At 52.2% G+C, this 20,660-nt stretch overlaps 7 protein-coding genes across 7 annotated transcripts; 2 read left to right on the top strand and 5 right to left on the bottom strand.

Annotated features, from left to right (window-relative positions):
* Positions 1–1,445, bottom strand: GGS23DRAFT_327218 (uncharacterized protein). The gene is made up of 2 exons (XM_051512929.1): positions 1,088–1,445; positions 1–1,026 (listed from the first exon to the last, which is right to left on the bottom strand). Exons 1-2 carry the CDS (start codon positions 1,295–1,297, stop codon positions 94–96), a joined length of 1,143 nt encoding a protein of 380 aa, XP_051367970.1. The 5' UTR covers positions 1,298–1,445; the 3' UTR covers positions 1–93.
* A 1,342-nt stretch (positions 1,446–2,787) lies between these two features.
* Positions 2,788–4,624, top strand: GGS23DRAFT_586334 (NAD(P)-binding protein). Its single transcript, XM_051517429.1, has 2 exons — positions 2,788–4,237; positions 4,296–4,624. The coding sequence occupies exons 1-2, from the start codon at positions 3,330–3,332 to the stop codon at positions 4,414–4,416; spliced, it is 1,029 nt and encodes a 342-aa protein (XP_051367969.1). The 5' UTR covers positions 2,788–3,329; the 3' UTR covers positions 4,417–4,624.
* On the bottom strand, positions 4,558–7,535 carry GGS23DRAFT_327024 (sugar transporter-like protein). The gene is made up of 6 exons (XM_051512928.1): positions 6,702–7,535; positions 6,484–6,639; positions 6,314–6,417; positions 5,659–6,248; positions 5,188–5,595; positions 4,558–5,081 (listed from the first exon to the last, which is right to left on the bottom strand). The coding sequence occupies exons 1-6, from the start codon at positions 6,875–6,877 to the stop codon at positions 4,875–4,877; spliced, it is 1,641 nt and encodes a 546-aa protein (XP_051367968.1). The 5' UTR covers positions 6,878–7,535; the 3' UTR covers positions 4,558–4,874.
* On the bottom strand, positions 7,536–11,709 carry GGS23DRAFT_327023 (P-loop containing nucleoside triphosphate hydrolase protein). The gene is made up of 7 exons (XM_051512927.1): positions 11,308–11,709; positions 11,023–11,250; positions 10,447–10,875; positions 9,846–10,375; positions 8,642–9,746; positions 8,468–8,590; positions 7,536–8,396 (listed from the first exon to the last, which is right to left on the bottom strand). Exons 1-7 carry the CDS (start codon positions 11,471–11,473, stop codon positions 8,194–8,196), a joined length of 2,784 nt encoding a protein of 927 aa, XP_051367967.1. The 5' UTR covers positions 11,474–11,709; the 3' UTR covers positions 7,536–8,193.
* Positions 11,710–14,838: 3,129 nt separating this feature from the next.
* On the bottom strand, positions 14,839–15,818 carry GGS23DRAFT_600546 (acid phosphatase/Vanadium-dependent haloperoxidase; the record flags this gene model as incomplete). Its single annotated transcript, XM_051519093.1, has 2 exons — positions 14,839–15,696; positions 15,753–15,818. The coding sequence occupies 2 exons, from the start codon at positions 15,816–15,818 to the stop codon at positions 14,839–14,841; spliced, it is 924 nt and encodes a 307-aa protein (XP_051367966.1).
* Positions 15,819–16,239: 421 nt separating this feature from the next.
* On the top strand, positions 16,240–18,429 carry GGS23DRAFT_586324 (uncharacterized protein). The gene has a single exon (XM_051517428.1). The coding sequence runs from the start codon at positions 16,355–16,357 to the stop codon at positions 17,984–17,986; it is 1,632 nt and encodes a 543-aa protein (XP_051367965.1). The 5' UTR covers positions 16,240–16,354; the 3' UTR covers positions 17,987–18,429.
* On the bottom strand, positions 18,224–19,239 carry GGS23DRAFT_607616 (dienelactone hydrolase; the record flags this gene model as incomplete). The annotated part of the gene is made up of 3 exons (XM_051520076.1): positions 18,224–18,544; positions 18,696–19,080; positions 19,190–19,239. 3 exons carry the CDS (start codon positions 19,237–19,239, stop codon positions 18,224–18,226), a joined length of 756 nt encoding a protein of 251 aa, XP_051367964.1.
* Positions 19,240–20,660: the final 1,421 nt, after the last annotated feature.

Here is a 20,660-nt window from a genome sequence, read left to right as displayed (position 1 = left end):
CTATTACCACGGATCACATATTGCTGTCCCATTTACACCAACTTGCAAATAAACTGAGACGGGCCACCAGTATACCAAAGAATGCGCCGCACCTCACCGCCGAGTACCAAAAAGTAGTCTGTTGAGCCACCGTCTTTTTGCTTCCACTGTCCTCAGACGCTGCCATTCTTCCTTTCCCGTTACGTGCGCCCAAATATCAGAAACTACTCGGCTAAAGCTGTGCAAATCGGTTGTAGTGCTGGTCTTTGACATGCCGGCCAACCAGTACGCACCACGATATACCGCATAGATCCCCAGAAGCGACCCCACGATCCCGAAGAGCGCTTTGACACATTTCCAGAACACGCCTCCACTGGGGGACGCCGAGGGTTCGATGTGCTCATACCCCACCCCGTGAGACGTGTTATACGGACGATTGTACGTATAGGCGTGCTCGTTATTTCGACTTAGTAAAGGCGCTCGTTCGCTCGGCTGGGGTTGCCACTGCGTAGCCGAAACGTAATGTGCATGGTGCTGGTTACGAGAAGGGCTCGTCGTGCCGCTCTCCAATCGCCTGAGGGCGGAAACGAACTCCGAGTAGCTGTCCCTCTGTGTAGCAGCCGCGGGGGTCCTAACCGGGGAGTCGACTCGTGGCGGAGAAGCTGAGAAGCTGGTCCGTGGGCGAGAAGCCCGGATGATTCGGTTACGCGACCGAGAGCTTCGCCCCGGAGAGACGGTGTTGGATCGGGGGTGTGGGGCCGGAGGGGAGAAGCCGGCATACTCGATTAGTTCTAAATACGAGCCTCGAGATAGGACGTATTCGACACCCCTGCGGTCGTACGTTTGGAGTAACTTATGCCTGATCTGATGTGTCTTTTTGGTATGGATGTACGACTTCTTTCTGAGCTCTAACGACGGGTCCGAGAGGCTTAGGAGCTTCCCGTTGTCCGGGTGCGGGTCACAAGGCCGAATGGGGAGGTATTCGAGTCGTAAGCTCGGGTGGTGGCTAAACCGTATCTCAAGGCTCGTCTCCTTGAACGATGTGACCTGGTTCTATCGTCAGAACGAAACTACCTAGCTGGAACCCTCATACGTCCGAGTGACCTACTATTAGAAATACGACCTGGCCATTCTCGAGTTGTGGCGAGAGAATTACCACCGGATGGTTACATTTTCCCTCATCGAGGTCCGGATCGTCGTTCCCTGTCAACTTGTCTTTGGGAGGCAACCACCATATACCGCCCGCTAACTGCTGACGCGAAGGCGGCGTCGCGACCACGGACGGCCTGCCTCGGCCATGTTGCACAGTCCTAGGCATCGAACTTTCTGAGCACCAAAGCCGAACTGGCCCATACGGAAATCAGAGCTGGGAGAGGTAGGTAGGGAAATTTGTTCCCCTTTCTCATTTTCAAGAAGATGGGAATCCACTCCTCGCTCTTTGATTTCCAGAGTGATAAGAGGCGGGGGATGAAGTGGTGATAATTCGTAGGCGCCCGTCGGAACCTGAGCGACTTAAATAGTGTCAGACTCGTGTACAGTGACGGGCCCGACCATTGAAAGGACAGGATTTAAGCCTCGCATACTTGTGATCCGACATTTACCTAACCAATGCCTTCAGCCATCTGCCAACGAAACCAAACTTGGACCTATCAAATGTAAGCGGCCGCGCGTGCCAAGACCATATGCGTTTTCAACCAACGCTCTCGTCATCACCGTAGAGGCCTCCTCAGCTTGGTACCATTGCTAGCTGAGAAGAAGGGGGGGGGGGAGGGGGGTGGTAAGCAGGAGGCAGACTGGATTGGTTGGTCACCGCCTGGCCGCGGCCTCGGAGTTTGCGCCGGCAATACTGTGCGAAAAAGACACGATCGGGACCTTCACCCACGCGACCAACGCCTAGAACGGTTTATCTTAATCCAACTATCTATGAATTTGCACTTCGTGAGTGTATCTAACAGCAGATCGCGAGCAAGAGAGGCCAAGTGCCCAACAAGATGGATGGTGGCCGGAGGGAATCTCCGCCAGAACCAACGAGAGACAAGGTGCCAGTAGGTATATGCCCCTGAGAATCGATGTCTCAGGATGTAGGTGTGACTTGTAGGACGGGAGTTGTGCTTGTACCGACAATCGACCAATATACCACCCAAGCATCACGCCAAGCAACAGGTTCCCCTACGAGATCGTCCAGAGTTCCGTCGCCGTGATCCCCCATAGTTGACCATCCCGGCACTTTGGAGTCGAGCTGGGCCTTCCCGATCTGCGAAGAATCCAGTACAGAGAACGAACGAATAGGTTTCCATTCATCACAACACGAGCAGCGTGTTTCTGGTTTGCCGTAGCGGATGATACCGCGAACATGCGTGGTCTCGCTCGCCATATTGCAGTAGCTAACCCCTCCCCATATGACTTAAGTAGAAAGAAACCTCACGATTCTTGCTTCTCTGGATCTCATCAAAGCCAGTGATGGACCTGGATGGATATCGACCTATGGCAGGAGTTGGATAGTTTAAGCATCGGTCCCGAACCAAGTCGTATCCTTGGCTCGTGTGGCTTGGGGACAGGGATTAATTGTGCCGGGTCGTGTCGCATTCCCCAACTTCAGCGAGGTCGACTACAGGATGCTCGAGTTATGAGCCTCACCACACACCTTACCTCCCTATCTAGGTAGATGGAGGCCGCGCCGCCATGAGACGTACATATCCGAAGCAAAGTCTCGACGGTTTGTGCTGTTACGCAGCCATGCGAGGCTCGGTGATTGCTTTGTCGATAAATCCGAGGCCCGACCTACCACAACTCCAATGCCAACGAGCGGTTCCGTGGTGTGTTCACATACCTACTACGTCGTGCATATACCTGCCTACTACATTGACAGAGCTAACCACTACTTTCTCTTTCTACGCAGGAATCATATGTCATCGGTGCCTACCTACAAGTGACCTGTGGCTCCCGATTCGAGGGCACCGGTCTACCAGCGTCGGGCTTTTTTCGTCAAGATGCCGTATAATACACCTACCTACTACTTCTATGCATGAAGATAACCCCCCCACTAGCAGTAGGGTATGGGCGAGAGACTCGGACGAGGAGAACGAAACCTCCTATTCCCGAGTTAGGTCGCACGTCGTGCTGCCATGCAGGGTCATGCCACCCCATAGCCATAGGCGATTATAAATACCTCGGGGACGAGTGCGTTAATATCGTCCTCAACAAGACGCAGGGAAATAAGTCCCTCTCAGCGAAGCCATCAAAGCATTTTCGAGCCTACGGCAATTTCTAGCTTCATCAGCTAACCCTTAACCCGCGCCTCATTGTTCTCTCCCGCAAATCCCGACGCGAAGGATAACGACAGTGTAGCGATGTCGCACGATCTGGAAAATGAAGCTCAGTTTGAGGGAAGTATACTCGGCTTCCTGTATCGTCAATGGACCCCCCGGAAGCAGATTCCCAAGGGCACAAACCTCTCGGGGCAGACTGCCATCGTGACGGGCTCCAATTCCGGGCTTGGCCTCGAAGCCGCACGGCAACTGCTCCAGATGGGCCTCGAATGCTTAGTGATGGGCGTTAGATCCCAAGCTAGAGGTGACACTGCCGCAGGATTGCTACGTGAGGAGTTTCCGGACTCGACCGTCTCGGTATGGCTTCTAGACATGGAGTCATACGACTCGGTAACGTCATTCGCAAGGAGATGCGAAACACTTCCGAGGATCGACATCGTGCTCCTGAATGCCGGTATGCGGGGAGATGCGTTCAGAGTCGTCGAGATCACAGAGCACGAGCAGAGCTTCCAGGTCAATTATCTCTCGACGGCCCTATTGACTATCTTGCTGCTGCCGACGCTCAAGTCTAAGAGGCTGCAGTGGAACTCGCCGCCACCGCGTCTCTCCATAGTCTCCTCGGATACGGCACTGTGGGCCTCGCTCGAAACCAGTGGTCCAATATTTGCCCAATTCGACAAGCCCGAAAGCTTCTATCCGATGCGGAACTACCAGAGAGGGAAACTCTTGCAGTTGTTCTTCACCGCCAAGCTCGCAGGGAGCGTCAGCGCCGAGGATGTTATAATCAACGCGTCCAACCCGGGGTATTGCAAGGGTACCGACTTCGATAAAGGGCGAAAGTTCAGCGTGACGTTTAGTATATTGATGGGGTTACTCAAACTAGCCACAGGGAGAACGGTGGAAGTCGGCGCCAGCACCCTCGTCGACGCGGTCGTCATGCATGATAAGGCGAGCCACGGGAGCTATGTTAGCGATTGGGCCATCCGACCGTAATAGAGCAGTCTGATCCGTACCTTGGCAATAGAGAGCAGGCTGACCGGAGCGCAGGTTTCCTGAAATGATGTACAAGGAGGGAGCGCAGGACGTAAGCGATAGGATATGGGAGGAAACGCTGGAGGAGCTCAACTTCGCCGGCGTTTCTCAAATTGTTCGAGATATGCAGCGCTGATGCGCCCATAACTGGGAACATATCAGTAGGACCTCCACTCTCTCAAGTATGAATCTTCTGAAACCAAACAGGGCTTGCTAATCGGATGGCCGTTCCCGGACGGATCGAACACAGAGAGCCTAGCTTGTTAGGTTAAGGTCTAAGCAACACGCATGAGAGAGACGACGACGATGAGTATATCTATGAATAGCGGCCGATATTAATGACTTATTACCATACTCGTAACGATAGTGCGTGGTTCATACAGAAATATGATTGATTTCACACATTCCGAATGCTCCAGGTACTCCTTGCCCCGCTCCCGCTCCCCCTTTTTGGTATCTCTTTGAAGCTTGACCCGGATGAAATAAGTATGCGCCCTACCAAATATCAGACAGTAATCATCAACTCGTCAGTCGTCCATTACATCCCCTTCAACCCCATAGGCGTAACTACCTATTGTAGCAAAAGAAACCTGCCTAGATAGTCCCTCTCCCCGACGATCGAGCCCCTGAAGTGACGCTTTCTTCACGATCTAGGTTGTGCATCTCTTTCTCGACTTGCCTAAGGTCAATGTTGGCGACAGCGTCCGCGCCATCAAATATCCAGGCAATTTCCTCCAGCGTTGGGCCTTTCGTCTCAACGTAGAAGAAATATACGAAGGCCAGCTCACAGAAGTCCCAAAGCTGACATGGGCACAAGGTACATTAGCAAGTCGCTCATATTGTACGCAGAGAGGAGCGCGCGTGCGTGGGAGAAGCATGAAAGTGATATGTTTGGCGTAATGCTTACGGTGTAAAAGAGCATGAAGTGCCAGTGCTTTGGCATGCTGTTCCAGGCAATCTTGTTGGTCTGGTTGCTTAGCGCTAGGATGGCCTGCACGGTGATGTTCATGATCATCATACCCTTGGCACGCAGCCTGAACGGGAGGACTTCAAGAGCGTAGGCGATAAGGAGGCCAGAGAAGCCTATGTCGTAGAATATGCCGAAGAGCCAGATGAACACTAGCTGTGCGTACCCTGAAGCGATATTCGACAGCCCCGAGTTATCATATATAGCCCCGCAGATTGTCCAGCTTGCGAACGAGATAACCATACCGGAAGTGGATAGGAGGAAGAGCGGTCGTCTGCCGAATCTATCGACGTTTAGGGCGGCAAGGATCGTAACGATTAGATCGACGATTGTCTTTCCACCGCTCAACTAGGGTGCTTACATTAGTAACTCGAGGAGAATCGGAATGTGCTAGCGGTCCGTGATACTTACAGCAAGCTTTTGATCCTGAATCGTGATTCCGGCGCCCTCATACACAGTGTCCATATAATTGGAGAAGAGGGCGTTGCCGCTATACTGGGAGATAACGCCCAAGGAGACAAGGATAGCTAACCTCCAGAGATTACCCTTAGTGCGCAAGAAGTCAAGGTAACCAGCAGCGCGGGCAGCCTGGCTTTCCATCCGCATCGTCTCCTTGATCTCGCGGAACTCGAACTGGACGAGCACATCATTCTTATCACCGCCAGCGTGATACTTGGCAAGTATATCCAGTGCCTCATCGTGGCGATCCTTAGATATGAGGTACCGGGGCGACTCCGGAATCCAGTAGATGAACGAGATCTGGATAAGCGAAGGCAAGATCTGCAGTAATGTTATCGATCTCCAGCTCCAATCGTTCTGGATCTGCGCAGTGCCCCAACCTATCCAGGCGACTAGGAGCGCGCCAAGATTCCACAGGCAGTTGTACACAGCCGTGACGGGCCCACGATGCTGAGGATGGCATATCTCGGTGAGAAGGAGGGGGGAGGCCATCTGTGATAAGCTGTTACCGAAGCCGAGAATTAAACGGCCAGTAATGAACACTGCGTAAAAGAGAGAGGTTAATAACCTTATATCGTGTGAGTAGGTGTATTCCGAATTTACCCACTTTCGTAGTCGTTACAGAAGGCAGATACGCAGCCTCCTATGATCATAAAGATGCAGCCGATCGCGATAGATGTCTTGCGGCCCCAGTTGTCAGCGACATGCGGACTAGGTAGTAGCAACAGTTAGAAACGTGCCATACCCTTGGCTAGATAGATAGTCAGGGTGACTTACGTGAGGAAGAAGCTGAGAATGCTCCCAATGTTGAACATATTCACGAGGAGCCCTAGCCAGCTGTCGGCTATCTCTTGGGGATTGTCGGCGCTGCGTTGCGTTCTAGGAAAGTATTGCTTCCAGCGATCAATCTGCTGCGATGTGTTCACTAGCATACTGCGCACGACCCGTTAGCTGGAAAGTGTCGGTATTTGGCGGATGCCTGGGGTTCTACTAACCCGTCATAGCCGGTAGTCGCTGAAGCTATCATCAACACGCAGGCCCAGGCGTAGAGCTTACGCAGATGAGGCTCTTTGGTCCAGGAGACGTATTCGAACTCGGGAGCTCCCCTATATGTGAGTTCCTCCCGCTCGTCGTCATGGCCGTCCGCCACCGCCTTGGCTGCGCGAACCATGCTGGCTTCTATGAATCGAGTCCTCTCTTCCGAGACAAAATGAAATCGAGGGCGAAATTTTGGTCGCCTTGGACTCGAAAGGGCGAAACAAGCCAAAAGGAACGCAGATGTTATTCAAGTATTCCATGCTAAGGGCTGGCGTAATCAATCCTTTACGAGACTGTCCGTGTCTCCGCCAAGGACTAGAAACACGCATTCGAGCCACGACTATGGGTGACGCATTGTTATTACAATGCGGGGGTAGGGTAGAGGATTGTGACGGTTCATGGGGACCGACCGGGGTCTAACCAACTAACGGCCCTATCAACCCGACAGGCCGGTTACGATGGAGTATCTTCCTCTTGACCTCCGGAAGATGAACTCGCGAGTTGACATTGCTGGATCTCCGCAGCAGTAAGAGAATAATTCTTCGCGCCGAGCAACAGCATCAGCTCGCTTCAAATTCAGTTCCCGTAAAGAGGTAACAACCCGTCTCCTTATCGTGTCCGTCACTACTACCCCTTGTGCTGTTGCTGTATTCCGCTTACCTCTGAACGTACACGGATACGTTGGGATTCTATCCTACCCTCAGGGAAGATCCAGCGAAGACCCGCCTCCCCAGGTTCTGTGTGATGCAACCCCCCATGATACGGGTGGGACGCAAAGAGGAGTCACTACGACGACGGGCCGTAAGTTGTCGCTCTCGGCACGCCCCTCGACAATAAAACATTCAGCTATGCCCAAAACGGGTCTGGGGAGCGTGTGCGCCCTGCTCGTTGCCCGTCGAGGCCGACGCTACTGGTGATTTATTCTAGACTTCGGTGCTACATCTTCCATCGCATGGATATGATCTTGGACGTTGGTCCGTCGTCCGCTTGCTATTGGACGCAAGGCATGCCTGAGCAAGGGCTAGGTCATGCTGGCAGTGGCGGACTAGAAAAGGGCCGGGCGGTTGAATTGGCAAAAGCCGGGATGAAACAGGAAGAGTCACCCAAGGGGGAAGCTTGGCCAGACCCAGACAGACGTAGCCAATCGCGATGGCCTCCCGGTTTCTGTTTAGGTAAAGAGGAATGTTCCTTTATTTGCGGAGACGCGTAACGAGGAGGGGACGACGAAGTACCAGCTCTGGCTCATATTCTTCCCTCAACGATATGCTATGTGGAGTTGAAGACCTACTACACAGTAGAGGGGAGGTGGAGGGTTATACTGACATCTATTTTGTCATTATACCCAATTACGCCTCCACTGCGACAATTGGGGACAAGAGATCCCAAACAACCTCACAAGAAAGGTCCGCCGACGACATGACTTTTCTAGGCGCCACTTGTCTAGTACGGTTACAACACACCATCTTCCATGTCGCTGTCGGAGTTAACGGCAACCACCGTGGGCTGGCTGTGATGCGCATCATGAGAGGACCCTTCTAAATCGTTGATTCGGGCCATAGCTTTTAACAACTTTTCCTTCTCCCCCTTGAGTTGCTGTCTCCGCTTCGCAGTTCTCTCATCTTCCTCCATCAATTTGCTATACAAACTAGGATCTGCAGGACGATGGGCTGTTAGTATCACTTCAGCAGCTAGCTTTGCGCGATCGCGCCGGAACCCGACTTACCAGAGTGGCTATAGATCTTGAACTTCTCATCCAGAGAATGGTCGAGCTGTGTCTCCCTGAATGTCCGGAAGAGATTTGAATTCACATTCATGGTGATGCCTTCAACGAATCGAACAGCAGCCGCTGCTACCAAGTTAGCGCCTCTCGCTTGACCGGACTTTCATGGATACATACTCATGTAGTAGCCGCGAACGAAACCTGCGACCTCGAGCTCGGTCTCATAAGGGTCTTTGCCAATCTTGGGAATGTGGCTATCAATCTTCTTCCGCTCCCATGTCTTTTCGTCTTCCGTCATCTCTTCTATCTTTTTAACCTTGTAGTCCCATTCAAAGAGGGTTAAGGCTTTTAGCCTATATATCGAGCGTACGCGGCGGAGTTGCTCCATCTCAAGCACCTTGTACCGATTGAAGGCATCGTCATTCATCATGTACAATTGGTAAGTTTCGGACTCGTACATCTCCATGAGACGAGCCCTCTGGCTGGCGACGGCTTCGCCAATGAATCGCCTCAAACACTCTTGACATTCTCGGAATATTAGGCGACGACGTAGTGATCCCAGAGATTCATCGAGAACGGCGGTGGCAGTCTTTTCTAGAAGCTCGGCTGTCTTGTTAATGTACGTCTCGAGTGGTCCTTCCCATTTCTTAACCGCGTCCATACATAATGTCTCACGCACTTCATCCGGGACTAGATCACGTGGCATGCCGGGTCGCTTCTTTCTTAAAATCTCGCTGCGGATGTCTCTGATGTCCAATGCGCATCGGCCGAGGTTGAAATACTTAGTAAACGGGCTCGAATCCGTGCCCATAGTTCCAACGACGGACGAGGCGCGGGAAACGAGCGGAGCCACACTGGCTTCTTCTTTCACGGGCGTGCTCACTTCCTCTCGGCGCTGGCGTCTGCTGGGTGTGGTGGATCCTCGCATCGTCGAGTCACTTGGTCTGGGTTTTGGTGGCGTGCTCGTTGATGCCTCGTCTACGAGGTTTATTGTGAGGAGGCTAGGTTCCTTGACTTTGCAGGTCGGTTTCATTTTAAACACGCACTCCTGCAAGTGGTTGTTGAGTGCGTTCCACTCCGACGAGAATTCGGTCCCTTTTATGGCGGTTTTCATCTGACCAAGAAACTGGAATAGGCTTTTTTTAACTTCGTGCTCAACGTTTTGCGGGAGCTCTGGAAGATCCGCCAGCTCCTTCTGGATCATTTGAAGACGTGTGTATACCATATCCTTGATGGATGGGAGGCTTCGGGCAAAGGCATCCCCGAGCTGCCGCGAAAGGTACTACAACACGTATTTAATAGTTAGCAGCCTTTCCATGTCAAAGCTAAAGAAAAACCTGACAGGTTCGAACGCAAGGGCGGGAACTAGCTGAGCGCTTACCTCAAGCAAGACCTCCACGCCACAGCGGTCTGAGAAGTCGACGAGCTCACTTGGCCACCCGCTGCTACCGCTAACCTCGCGATTGAAAAAGAGTTCCTCCCACTTAGTAGCATTCTCTAGTGGTTGATCTGGCGGCCGCGATGTAGCAAAGAAGCCGTGGCCAACTAATTGCTTCTCACCCCGGAACATGGCGAGCCAACTGGGAATATTCTGCTGGGGCAACTGGTCGGCCTTCGTCATCACGCCGATCGTGCGATCTGCCGCCTTGGCGTCGCGGATGATGCCTAAGGAGATGGAGTTTTCTGAATCGACGTTCATAGGGAGAGCCCACATGATGATAGCCTTTTCCCGTGAGATATACTCGCGGGTCAAATTCCTCACGACCTTCACTATGTATTCGTCCTCTTCCTTCTCCGGCGATATGAAAACACCTGGTAAGTCGTAGAAACTGAGATCTGGCAGGCCGGGCCCTTTGATCTCTAACGCAACGATGTTCGGTGAAAACTGCGCGTCCGTGTCACGAGCGGCCACTTTAGAAACAGGGCGTCAGCAAATAGGCGAAGGAACCAAATGTGAGGTGGGGGGGGGGTGGAAGGCTCACCATCAAGTGTGATTTCCTTCGCGATCGGTCCCTCGCCAGGAATGAATTGTTCATAGTTCCGGTTATGGTTCAAGATTGCAACTTGCGCCCAGCGCAGGACTTCTTCGATTTCCGATGGGTCGAAGATAGTCTTGAATGTCTTGCTGTCACGGTGGGTCATCTTAACCCATGGTGGAAACGGGTTTGCATTGGTGACATCAGACTTCTTAGGCTTACGACCAGGGATGGGCTGGAAGTCGTAATCCTGCTGGAGAGAAACAGTGCAGGACCAACGATCAAGGTTGCTACTGATCAGACGAATATGCAACGGACAGCGAGTACACACGCCAGCGCTCCGCGGCAGGTTGACGCGGGCCAAGCCGGACATGAGACTAGACTTTCCAGCCGACTGGTCACCCACAAGGACTAACTCGGGTAGAGCAGCGACGTCTGTGAAGTTCCCACAGTTAGTGAATTTGATTTAACGGGATAGACCGCAGACGGCCACTCGCGAACGGGCAGAATGTGGGTACAGTCCAACCCAACGCTCGGAATAGGGCGAGATTGATGACTTTAAAGCTCGAAATCGATACTTACGAGATACACCTAAAGTCTGAAGATCCCCCAGGGTATCATTGCAGGCCTTCAATTTCATCCCAATGTCGGTGAAGGTGGGATGGGCAAAGCTCTGGTGAGCGAAGCTCGTGTCCACGTTCTGGGACGGCGAACCCTGTGGGCCGCTTATAAAACTGCCAGGCCGGTATCTCACCTCCATCAACATGGGCTCGGCGTCCTCTTCCCTCCGCTGCCATGTCTCGGCACTAGCTGTGGGTGGATTGTGTTTAGCCAGGGCAATGATATAAACGATAGGCGGCTACTCACGAGCATGGGAGCGGATGAATGAGTTGGCGACGGACTGGCTGTCGGTGAATTCATCATGCGGCAGCTTCCTTTTCAGAGAAGGCGAGGGCGGCGGCATGGTCCTAGACGGGATGCTTGTGGGTGATGAGCCCTTCGGCTCGCGCTTGATGCTGCCAAGGCGTGACATATCGATGAAACTGGGATCGGTCCGCCAGATTGCTCAGATAAACCAGATAGGCGAGAGCGGAGCTGAGGAGAAAGAGGGTTTAAATGAGGCACCCAATTGATTCTAGCGAAGGTAGGAGCATCGTATGCCTAGGTTAGGAGAGGGTTATGGTAGGGGATTTATGAGTTGTTGAGGCGGTTGATGACGTGAACGTAGAAATGCCAATTCGAGATGGAGAAAGAGAAGTGCATCCAATACATGAGACGATAAGCCGGCGTTGTAGAGGTAAGAGGAATTGTGAGAAAATGCGAGAATGAGGAAAAGGCGAAATGGGGCGGAGGAGGTTCGAAGGAGAGGGATAGAAGAAATTGATGAGGACTCGAAACAAGCACGTCCGAGACGCGCTTTTGGAGAAGTGCGCTCAGGATGGCCTCAGTGCGATGATGGAGATTGATAGAGTGCCAGGCTAGTTCGCGTGGGCGCACTAACAAGCACTATCTAAACGCGGAGGACGACGCGAGAAGGCACGCGTATATTACCACGTCGCGCCTGCCAGGATAGGGGGCTTCTCCGGTGGCTGGGAGCGGGCGCGACACGGTACCGGGTACTCGTTCTCCTCTCGGTCTCCCCGGCAGGTGATTGGACGCGAAGGGTCGCCCGCAAGTACCTAACCTGGGGTAGGTACCTACCTCTGATCGCGTATATAATTGGGTTGCGTGAGTCATCATGCTCCTCATACTTCACGCCTGGATCCAGAATGCGCTTTGCATCCCAGTGCCGATTAGATTTGCACTGGGCAAACCTCACCCGATCAGAAGAGCGCCTGTAGGTACGTTAGGAGGTACCAAGGTATTTAATTAGGTACCCAGGTAGGTACCTATCCTTTCAAGTGCTGATGGGAGCAGATCGGGCACCTCAAGCAGGTACGTACCTAGCTCAAGGTACGTACCTCTAAAGTTATGTTCGGTACCTCCTAGAGGTACCTGAGATGCTCCTAGGTTAGGTTAGGTACCATATAAGGAGGGGGGGGGTCTATGGACAGTATGTCAGCCATAGAGTCGGGGTACCGATACGGTAACAAAATCTAGTAAGGGTTACCTTAGCTAGTCATTCTTTCGGAGGGGCTAAAAGAATTATAGCAAGGGTTACGGTACCGACCTTATTACCTTCCCTTCTTATAATTTCAGGATGGTTTTTATAATAACGTAGGAACTAATATCCAGACGGATATAATGTCTATATTCCATAGGTACCTACCTACCTACCTACCTACTGTAGTAGTACGGTAAGACATACTCTCTTAATACATTACGTAACACGCTACGATAGGCCTTATACCTATATAGAGTAACCATAGCTCCCGCAAGTACGGGACATGCTATACTTATTATCTAGTTTATTACCTAGCTAAATCGCTATCTTTACTATTTTCACCTTAATTAAAGATTCGTTTTTACCATTAGATTCGTCGTTCTCCGATTAATATATCTATCTTAATTATAGGCGCTTAAGTTACTTCGTCGTACCGCTATAGCCGAATAAATGACTTTTACGTTTTACCCCTTTTCTCCCCTTACCTCTTATCCCTTCGGGCTAGCGACTACTATATCTCTACGACCAAGGGGCATAGCTAAGATACGATAACTACATTAGATTCCTTGCCTCTCTATTAGTATAGCGACACTAGTTTCATCCATCTTAGACCATCGTACGTACTATAGTCTTCGATAGAGTGCACTTTCGAGTAAACCTATCCGGGTCTCCAGTATCGCGTACGCTCTGCTCCTCCTCACTACCTACCTACCTACCTACCTACCTACCTACCTACCTAGACCTACCTGTTGTCTTCATCTTTTTTCTATAAACACTATGATCTATTACCCATCTACGAACCTATCTGCGAACCTATCTGCGAACCTATCTGCGAGCCTATCTGCGAACCCGTGGGAGCTAGTTCAGGCGTATGGAATCTATCTATCTTCGAACCTGTAGGAGCTAGTTCGCGCGTAGAATCTATCTATCTACGAACCTATTTACGAACCTATGGGAGCTAGTTTAGGCATATAGAATCTATCTATCTTCGAATCTATAGGAGCTAGTTCACGTACGTGGAATCTATTTATCTTCGAACCTATCTTCGAACCTATGGGAGCTTGTTCAGACGTATGGAATCTATTTATCTTCGAACCTATGAGAGCTAGTTCGCGCGTATAGAATCTATCTATCTTCGAACCTGTAGGAGCTAGTTCGCGCGTACGCGTGAAATCTATCTATCTTCGAACCTATCTTAGAACCTATGGGAGCTTGTTCAGACGTATGGAATCTATCTATCTTCGATCCTATGGGAGCTAGTTAGCGTGCGTGGAATCTATCTATCTTCGAACCTATCTACGAACCTATGGGAGCTAGTTCGCGCGTAGAATCTATCTACCTATCTTCGAACCTATGGAAGAGGTAGGTAAGTAGGTAGGTAGGAGGTTAGGTAGGTAACAGACGTAAAAGATACAAAGGTACAAAAGTACGTACTTAGAGGTAACCTAGAGGTAACCGGGTAATCCTATAGAATGTACCTTTTTTTAAAATAAAGACATTATGTCCGGATGGTAACTATGTCGGGAAATGGTAATAATGTCAGCCCAGAGTTTAACTTACTCTTATTACGAGGCAGACACTATGTCTAGTTATAGAAAGGGTTACTAACATAGTGTCAATAGACCCCCCCCTCCCTATATGGTACCTAACCTCTCCTCGTGGCTTGAGGGCCTTAGGTCACGAGTAGCTCAACCTGGGTACATAGGCAGGTGTCCCCTACAAGGTTATTAAGGGTACCCGCCCCATAAGAGGCACTTGGAGCCGACCTAACCTAACATTTAGTCTTAGTCTTAGTGCAGTACATCAGAGTCAACGAGGAACGGCGCCTTCGAGGTTCGTGGAAAATACTATATGTACCTAGGTACCTGTATAATGCTATGCTGCCATAATGAAGTACCTAGGTACTTAGGTATTCCTCAGACACGATGATAACTTTCAGTTCGTGCTCTCGCAAGTGGATATATAATAAAATCCTATCGATATTCGCATCTTCTAAACCATCAAGGCCGACGCTCACCTAACGCTGAGTCTGAAATTAGAACCTAACACCTCCCGGCGGACCTCAATATCATCCGTCTTAGCTCGATTGGTTGATGGAAATTGTTGTTAGGTGCCGAGACTTAACTGTCTATTCATATCTCTCAACTTGCGGCGCGTGGAAAATGAGGACGGTCGAATATCCGGAAGAACACGGTGGAGCCATAAGATAGGGATAAATCCCATACCGGGTTTGGTATCCCTGTAGATACTATGCGTATGCTGCCCGACCCGATCATCTAGTAAACATACGTCAGCTATGATCCCTCATCATCCGTCGTTGTGCTGGCCATCTCATACCCGGCGATTCGTCCCGCGGGCAGGCTGCCTTCCTCCTCATCCCGAATTCTCCGCCATCCATCCTTATCCGCCGACCCCGTCCCCGGTGCCGGGTACGGTTCATCGCACTCCCGACTGCCCAGTCTCGGCCAGTACCTACGGTAGCTGAAGACCCCGACGGTAAATCCTAATGCCGATCCCGCACAGACATCGTATACGTCATGGCGGTAGTCTTCGCAGCGGCTGATGGCTATCAGGGTTGCCCCGAGAAGAGGCGCTATACAGACCAACGACCGGCCGAGATCCTTCCTGTCACGGAAGACCCGCAGCTGGCCGGCTAGAAAACAGGCCAGATACCCGAGGCCGCTGAACGAGAAGCTAGAGTGTCCCGAAGGGAAAGATCGCCAACCGTCGTGAAGAGTATGGTGGTCGGTTTCGGTACAGACGTCGATTGTGACCAACGTGTCAGGCATGGTGCCCGGCGCAGGCTTACATCTAGAAATGAGGTCTGGCCTAGGACGGCCGACCGTATTTTTGACAACATCGGTTAGGAACGAACTCAGGATGAGAGCGACAGCGAGACCCAACACGGTGCTGTGGTGCTTATGGAAAGTCGCTCGGGTGAAGCTGTTGTAAAGTAATACTATGCCGAGCGGCACAAAGAGGGCGTAGACGAAGTTCAACCATACGGGAACCCGCTCAACCTCCGCATGAGGGAAGCCAATGTTTAAGTTGTTGATGAAGAACATGCGGTGGAACGGTTCGACTAGGAGTTGGATTAGGAGGTAGGCCGTAAGCAGGCTGACGAAGCCGATATAGTCGGGGGCATAGGAATGCTGGGCGATAGTCAGACGCAATCAGACGGGGCAGGGGAGAAGACGATCAACCGTACAAACCAGAACCTCGCGAGAACGCCTAAGACGCCCCCTTCCCGAGCGGCATCTTCCCGCGGTGTCATCGCCACAATTGCAGCAAGTCACCGTCCACGTACAGCCTTGAAAGCGCTCCGTAGCATCTCCCCAGGCGGACCGTCAGAGCGTAGGTATATAAGCTAGAACGACGGTTCTTCCTATATACGCGACTCGAATTCAGTGCCGGAAATGTTTGGGCAGGGTATTTACGGAACGATGGGGACAACGACAATGTCGCGCGCGTGCCAAGTTTAGGTGCTGGACATGGAAAGTATACCTACCTGTCACAGGGGATGGCGGATTAATTTAGTATTAGAGGTACCCTACCTTCAGTACGTCAGGTACCTACGCGCGACTACCTAAGGCAGTGTCTGTCCACTTCCTTAGGTACCTATACTGACTATAGTAATAACGCTTACAACCGCTTCCTTAGTTAGTCTCTTATGTAATGCATGTTTCTCCGATGCCCATTTTGCGCCCCGCCCTGTCCTTAGTCGTACGCCGAACACGACAGCATTTCAATATCAGCAGACGCGCGACATCATCAGACATCTCTATCAATTCTCCCTCAACCTGAAAAAATATGTTGAAGTCTACTTACAAGCCCTCGTCAAACGACCCCCCTCCGCCACAACCGCAAGACCCGTACGCGAGCTTCCTCCAGTACTCATCCGTGCCCAAACTATCTGATCCTGCAGTCGCGAACGCGTTCATTGCCCAATACGCCCCGACGAGCCAACAGCAAGCACATGGAACCAGTCAGCAGCATGGCCGCGGGGCGCATCGCGGAGGGCCCGATGGGAGGACTCGTCCGCGCCCCCAGCCTCTCGACAAGCCAAAGTCTAAGATCGCCATACCTGGGTGCGAGCCGTGGTTACTAGTCTACACGAAGTATGGCAGACGGTTCGCATACAATCCGACCAAAAACACAAGTTACTGGCGGATACCAGAGAAGATCATGAAAGGTGTGCTGGAGTTAGATATCAAAGGGATAAAGGAGAAAGTTGAGGCGCAGGAAGAAGCAGACCCCGAAAAGTCAAAGTCGACAGAACCCCGGGAGGAGGGGTTGGGGGGGGTAGTTGCGGCACTAGATGAGCAAACAGCAGATCTAGGTTCCGACTACGAAGAGGTCGAGGTAACGGATGATGAACTAGACGACGAAGAAGGCGGTGAATCTCTTCAGGGTGACGATGGCGACAGCAATCGCCAGCCCTTTAAAAGACAGCGCACGGACGAAGCCACCGATGATGTACCCATGGAGTTCAACGAAGATGATATTGCATATCAACTGCAAGCGATGGGCGCCGATTACGGCCTCGATCCCGGCGAGTACGACGACGGGAACCCCGACGCATGGCCCGAGGGCGCTGAAGGCATTCCGTTGTCCGAGGCTGACGCGAGAGAACTATTCAAGGACCTACTGAACGACTCTGCCATTAACCCCTACTCGCCGTGGGAGAAGCTCATCGAAGATGGGCGTATCATCGAAGATTCGCGGTATACCGCCCTCGATACTACCAAGGCGCGGAGGAACGTTTGGGAGGAATGGAGCCGTGAGCAGATACAAATCCTCAAGGAAAAGCGCGCCAAGGAAGAAAAGAGGGATCCCCGGATACCATACCTCGCGTTCCTTCAGCAGAAGGCAACTCCTAAGCTGTACTGGCCCGAATTTCGTCGCAAGCACAAAAAGGAGGGGCCGATGAAGGATACGTCGCTGAGTGACCGCGACAGGGAGAAGTGGTACCGCGAACATATCAACAGGCTCAAGTTACCGCAAGATGCGCTCAAGAAAGATCTCATGGCCCTGCTAAGAAGCATCCCCACTCGGCTGCTGAATAACAAGACCCTCCTGGAGAATATCCCGAGCCAGGTGCTTGCAGATATCCGATACATTAGCCTAGACCCGAAGATCAGAGATGCAATGATAGATGCTTACATTCGGACGTTGGGACCACCGCCTACGGAGGACGCAGCCGAGGAGGATGAGGCCACACGCAAGGCAAGGGAGGATAGGAGAAAGAGGGAAAAAGCACTGGAAGAGAGGGAGCGTGTCGTCGCCGAGGAGAAACGTAGGCAGAAGCGACAGTTAGAATACGGCAGGGCCGCGCTACGAGAGGAGGAACGGGAGCTTGAGAAGGCCATGAGTGTTGGGAAGAAGGGCCTCCAGAGTCAATTGCTGTCTATACAAGCGCCCGGTGAGAAAGACGGGCCTTAATTTCCTAGGAATACGAATGACGCAAATCACATCCTAAAGCCCGCGATGAGAATACCACGGAATGAACCCAGAGAAGTCCCCTACCGATTGGATGCGGCTACTCCCCGGTTCTCTTGTCTTACTATCTATTCCACCGGGATTAAGGCCCGGCCCGACATTTATATAGTTAACGGGTGTCTTTCCTCACTGACATCAACCATCTCACAGCTTTCTCTGCGCTAGCGTCCCATCATCTAGTCACAGCAGCCAGGTATTAAACCAGGTGATGGCCTGGTGGAAGGCCTGCTCCTTGGCGAACTTCTGGGACGGGTCTTGGATGTTACAGCGCACGGCAAACCCGTGGACGACGTCGGAGTGCAGGTTGATTTGCCAGGGCTTGCCGCTCTTGGCGAGGATGGCTTCAGACCGGTGGCGTTTTTCGGTTGTGAAGATGCTATCGGTCTGGGCGGCGGCGATGGACAACGGCGCTTTGAAGCCCTCGAGCTCATCTTCCTCGACGAAGGAAGGGTGCGCCACGAAGCCAACTTGAATTCCGTCCTTAAAGTGACGGACGACGTACTGATAGGATATGGCATGTCAGCGATCCCGGTCTACACGCACCTACAGACCCTCTTGGCTGCCGCATTCTTCTTGTCTGGCCCGTATTGGCTCCGCGCCAGCTGGGACCACGCGGACCAGTAAAGGGCGGGAAGCAGAACCGGCGACCTACCTTGGCTCCGAAGCAGTAGCCGACGGCACCTAGCTTCTTCACACCCTTCTCCTCCTTGAGATACTTGATGGCCTCTTCGACGATCGGGTCGACGTACTCCTTAGTGTGGGGATTGTCGCCGGTACTGCCCTTGGCTATCCAGGAGGCGAAATCAAAGTTAGGCGGCCCATTCAACTTTACAGGGTCCCCCCTAAACAGGTCGATGATTAGGGTGAGGTAGCCATTGGCGGCATATTGATCGGCTAGCAGCTTGCTGTTTTGCCAAATGCTGATGACGTCCGGAACGTATAGGATCGCCACGTCTTTGTGGGCAATGGACGGGTCCGGGGTCGCCAGGTAAGCCTCGTGCTCGCCCACCTTGAGGGAGACTCCTGTAGGCTCGCCGCTGCCAAAGGACATAGTCAATTGCTAGCTCGGGGCATGCACAATGCCATCGATTCCTTCGCGGGGCCAATACCAACTACGTACGCACGTAGTAGGCTCGAACAACTTACTCGTGTTTAAATCCCTGGGCGCAGCATGGGCCAGGTGGGTTCGAAGCCATCTTGTATGTATCTGGATGATTTTCCCGCAGGATATATATAGACCAGGTCGGTAGAGGCGAACAGAAAGTTGCAAGGCTAGAAGTTCCGGAAAGCCAGAGACTCGCTCCTTAAATGGTGTTCTCCATAGTCTTTTATGAGTGAAAGTGACGCCCGCCAACGGAAGGGCGAGAGAGAAAACAACAGGAGGGGCTGATTTATCAGCAACTCCTTTGCAACGGATCGTTAAAGGATCATTGGGCCATGGGAATAGGGTACATCTATATGTCTGTCAGCATCCAGAGTATACACGGCATTGCGTGCAGGTAGGTAGGTACCTCCCAACCTGACCTGCCTACCTCATACCTACCTGTATAGGTGAGTCGCCGAGAAGGTACCTACCTAACCTCTAATGCGAAAGACAAGGCGGGCGTCATGTATCCTAGCTATTTGGAAGGTGTGCTACGCACCTTAGCGCATTGTATCCGACGCCGACAATCCGACGTCATCTAGGGCTCGTTTTATTGGGTTCTCTCCTCGAGCTCTCCATAGCCTCAGGGTACCCCGAGGCACCTGGGAGGTACCCGCCTCCACCTGCCTGCCAGGTACCTACTTTACGCATGCCTGCCGGCAGGTATGTAAATTACACAGTCCTACATTGCTGCCGTCACTTCCAGGGCAGCTCGACCGGGACTTGTACCCGAGGCTCCCCACCTCTAGCTGGTAGGAAATATACGCAACAAAAGCAGATAGGTAAAGAGGTACCTGAGACACACAGGCAATTCAGTACCTGCCTTGTAGGGTTTAGGTACCCGAGGAGGCATGTAGTGCCTGATTCCAGTGATGATGTACCTGTGGTATAGCGTATATGCCTCATCAGGGCTCGGATTTAGGTATAGTTGACGTGCATATCCCCTCGATGCTCCCCCATCAGTGCCGTCCCGTAGTTAGCGGGCAGCAAGGACAACGCTCCCACAGACCGTAGTAGGAGGCAGGTAGGTGTCTATATCGGCGGTCCTACCATCGGATACCAGGCAGGTTGATACGTGTAGGTCATACAGGTGAGTACAAGTGCCCAAGGCAGTTCTCCTCTTTGGGATAGGATGATAAATTGCATACATGTATGATATAGGTAAGCTCTCCTTGCTTGTAGGTATGCGGGGGCAAATGTGTGATGCGTTACGTGCCGACGTGCTGCGACAGCCACGGCACCAAATCATCCATATGCCTCCATCCCGTGCGGGTGATCCGGTCGGACAGCCACTTCGGGACTAGTGAGGCTCGGCTCTCCAAGTTCTCCGGCGCTTTGTTCTGTTCCCTTCTCCCCCCCCCCCACCACCTCGTCTTCGGCTAGAAAGGGATCCCCTCTGCGTGGTCGACCTCCCGCCACAAATGCCGCGCTCTACCCCCGGTGACCCAGCAGGAGATGTTGGTGAAGCCGTAC

The sequence above is a fragment of the Durotheca rogersii genome (assembly GCF_024521655.1).
Source record: "Durotheca rogersii strain YMJ 92031201 chromosome Unknown GGS23scaffold_34, whole genome shotgun sequence".
NCBI lineage: Eukaryota > Fungi > Ascomycota > Sordariomycetes > Xylariales > Xylariaceae > Durotheca > Durotheca rogersii.
Note: the sequence above shows the minus strand (reverse complement) of the source record. Positions and strands in the feature narration are given on the sequence as shown.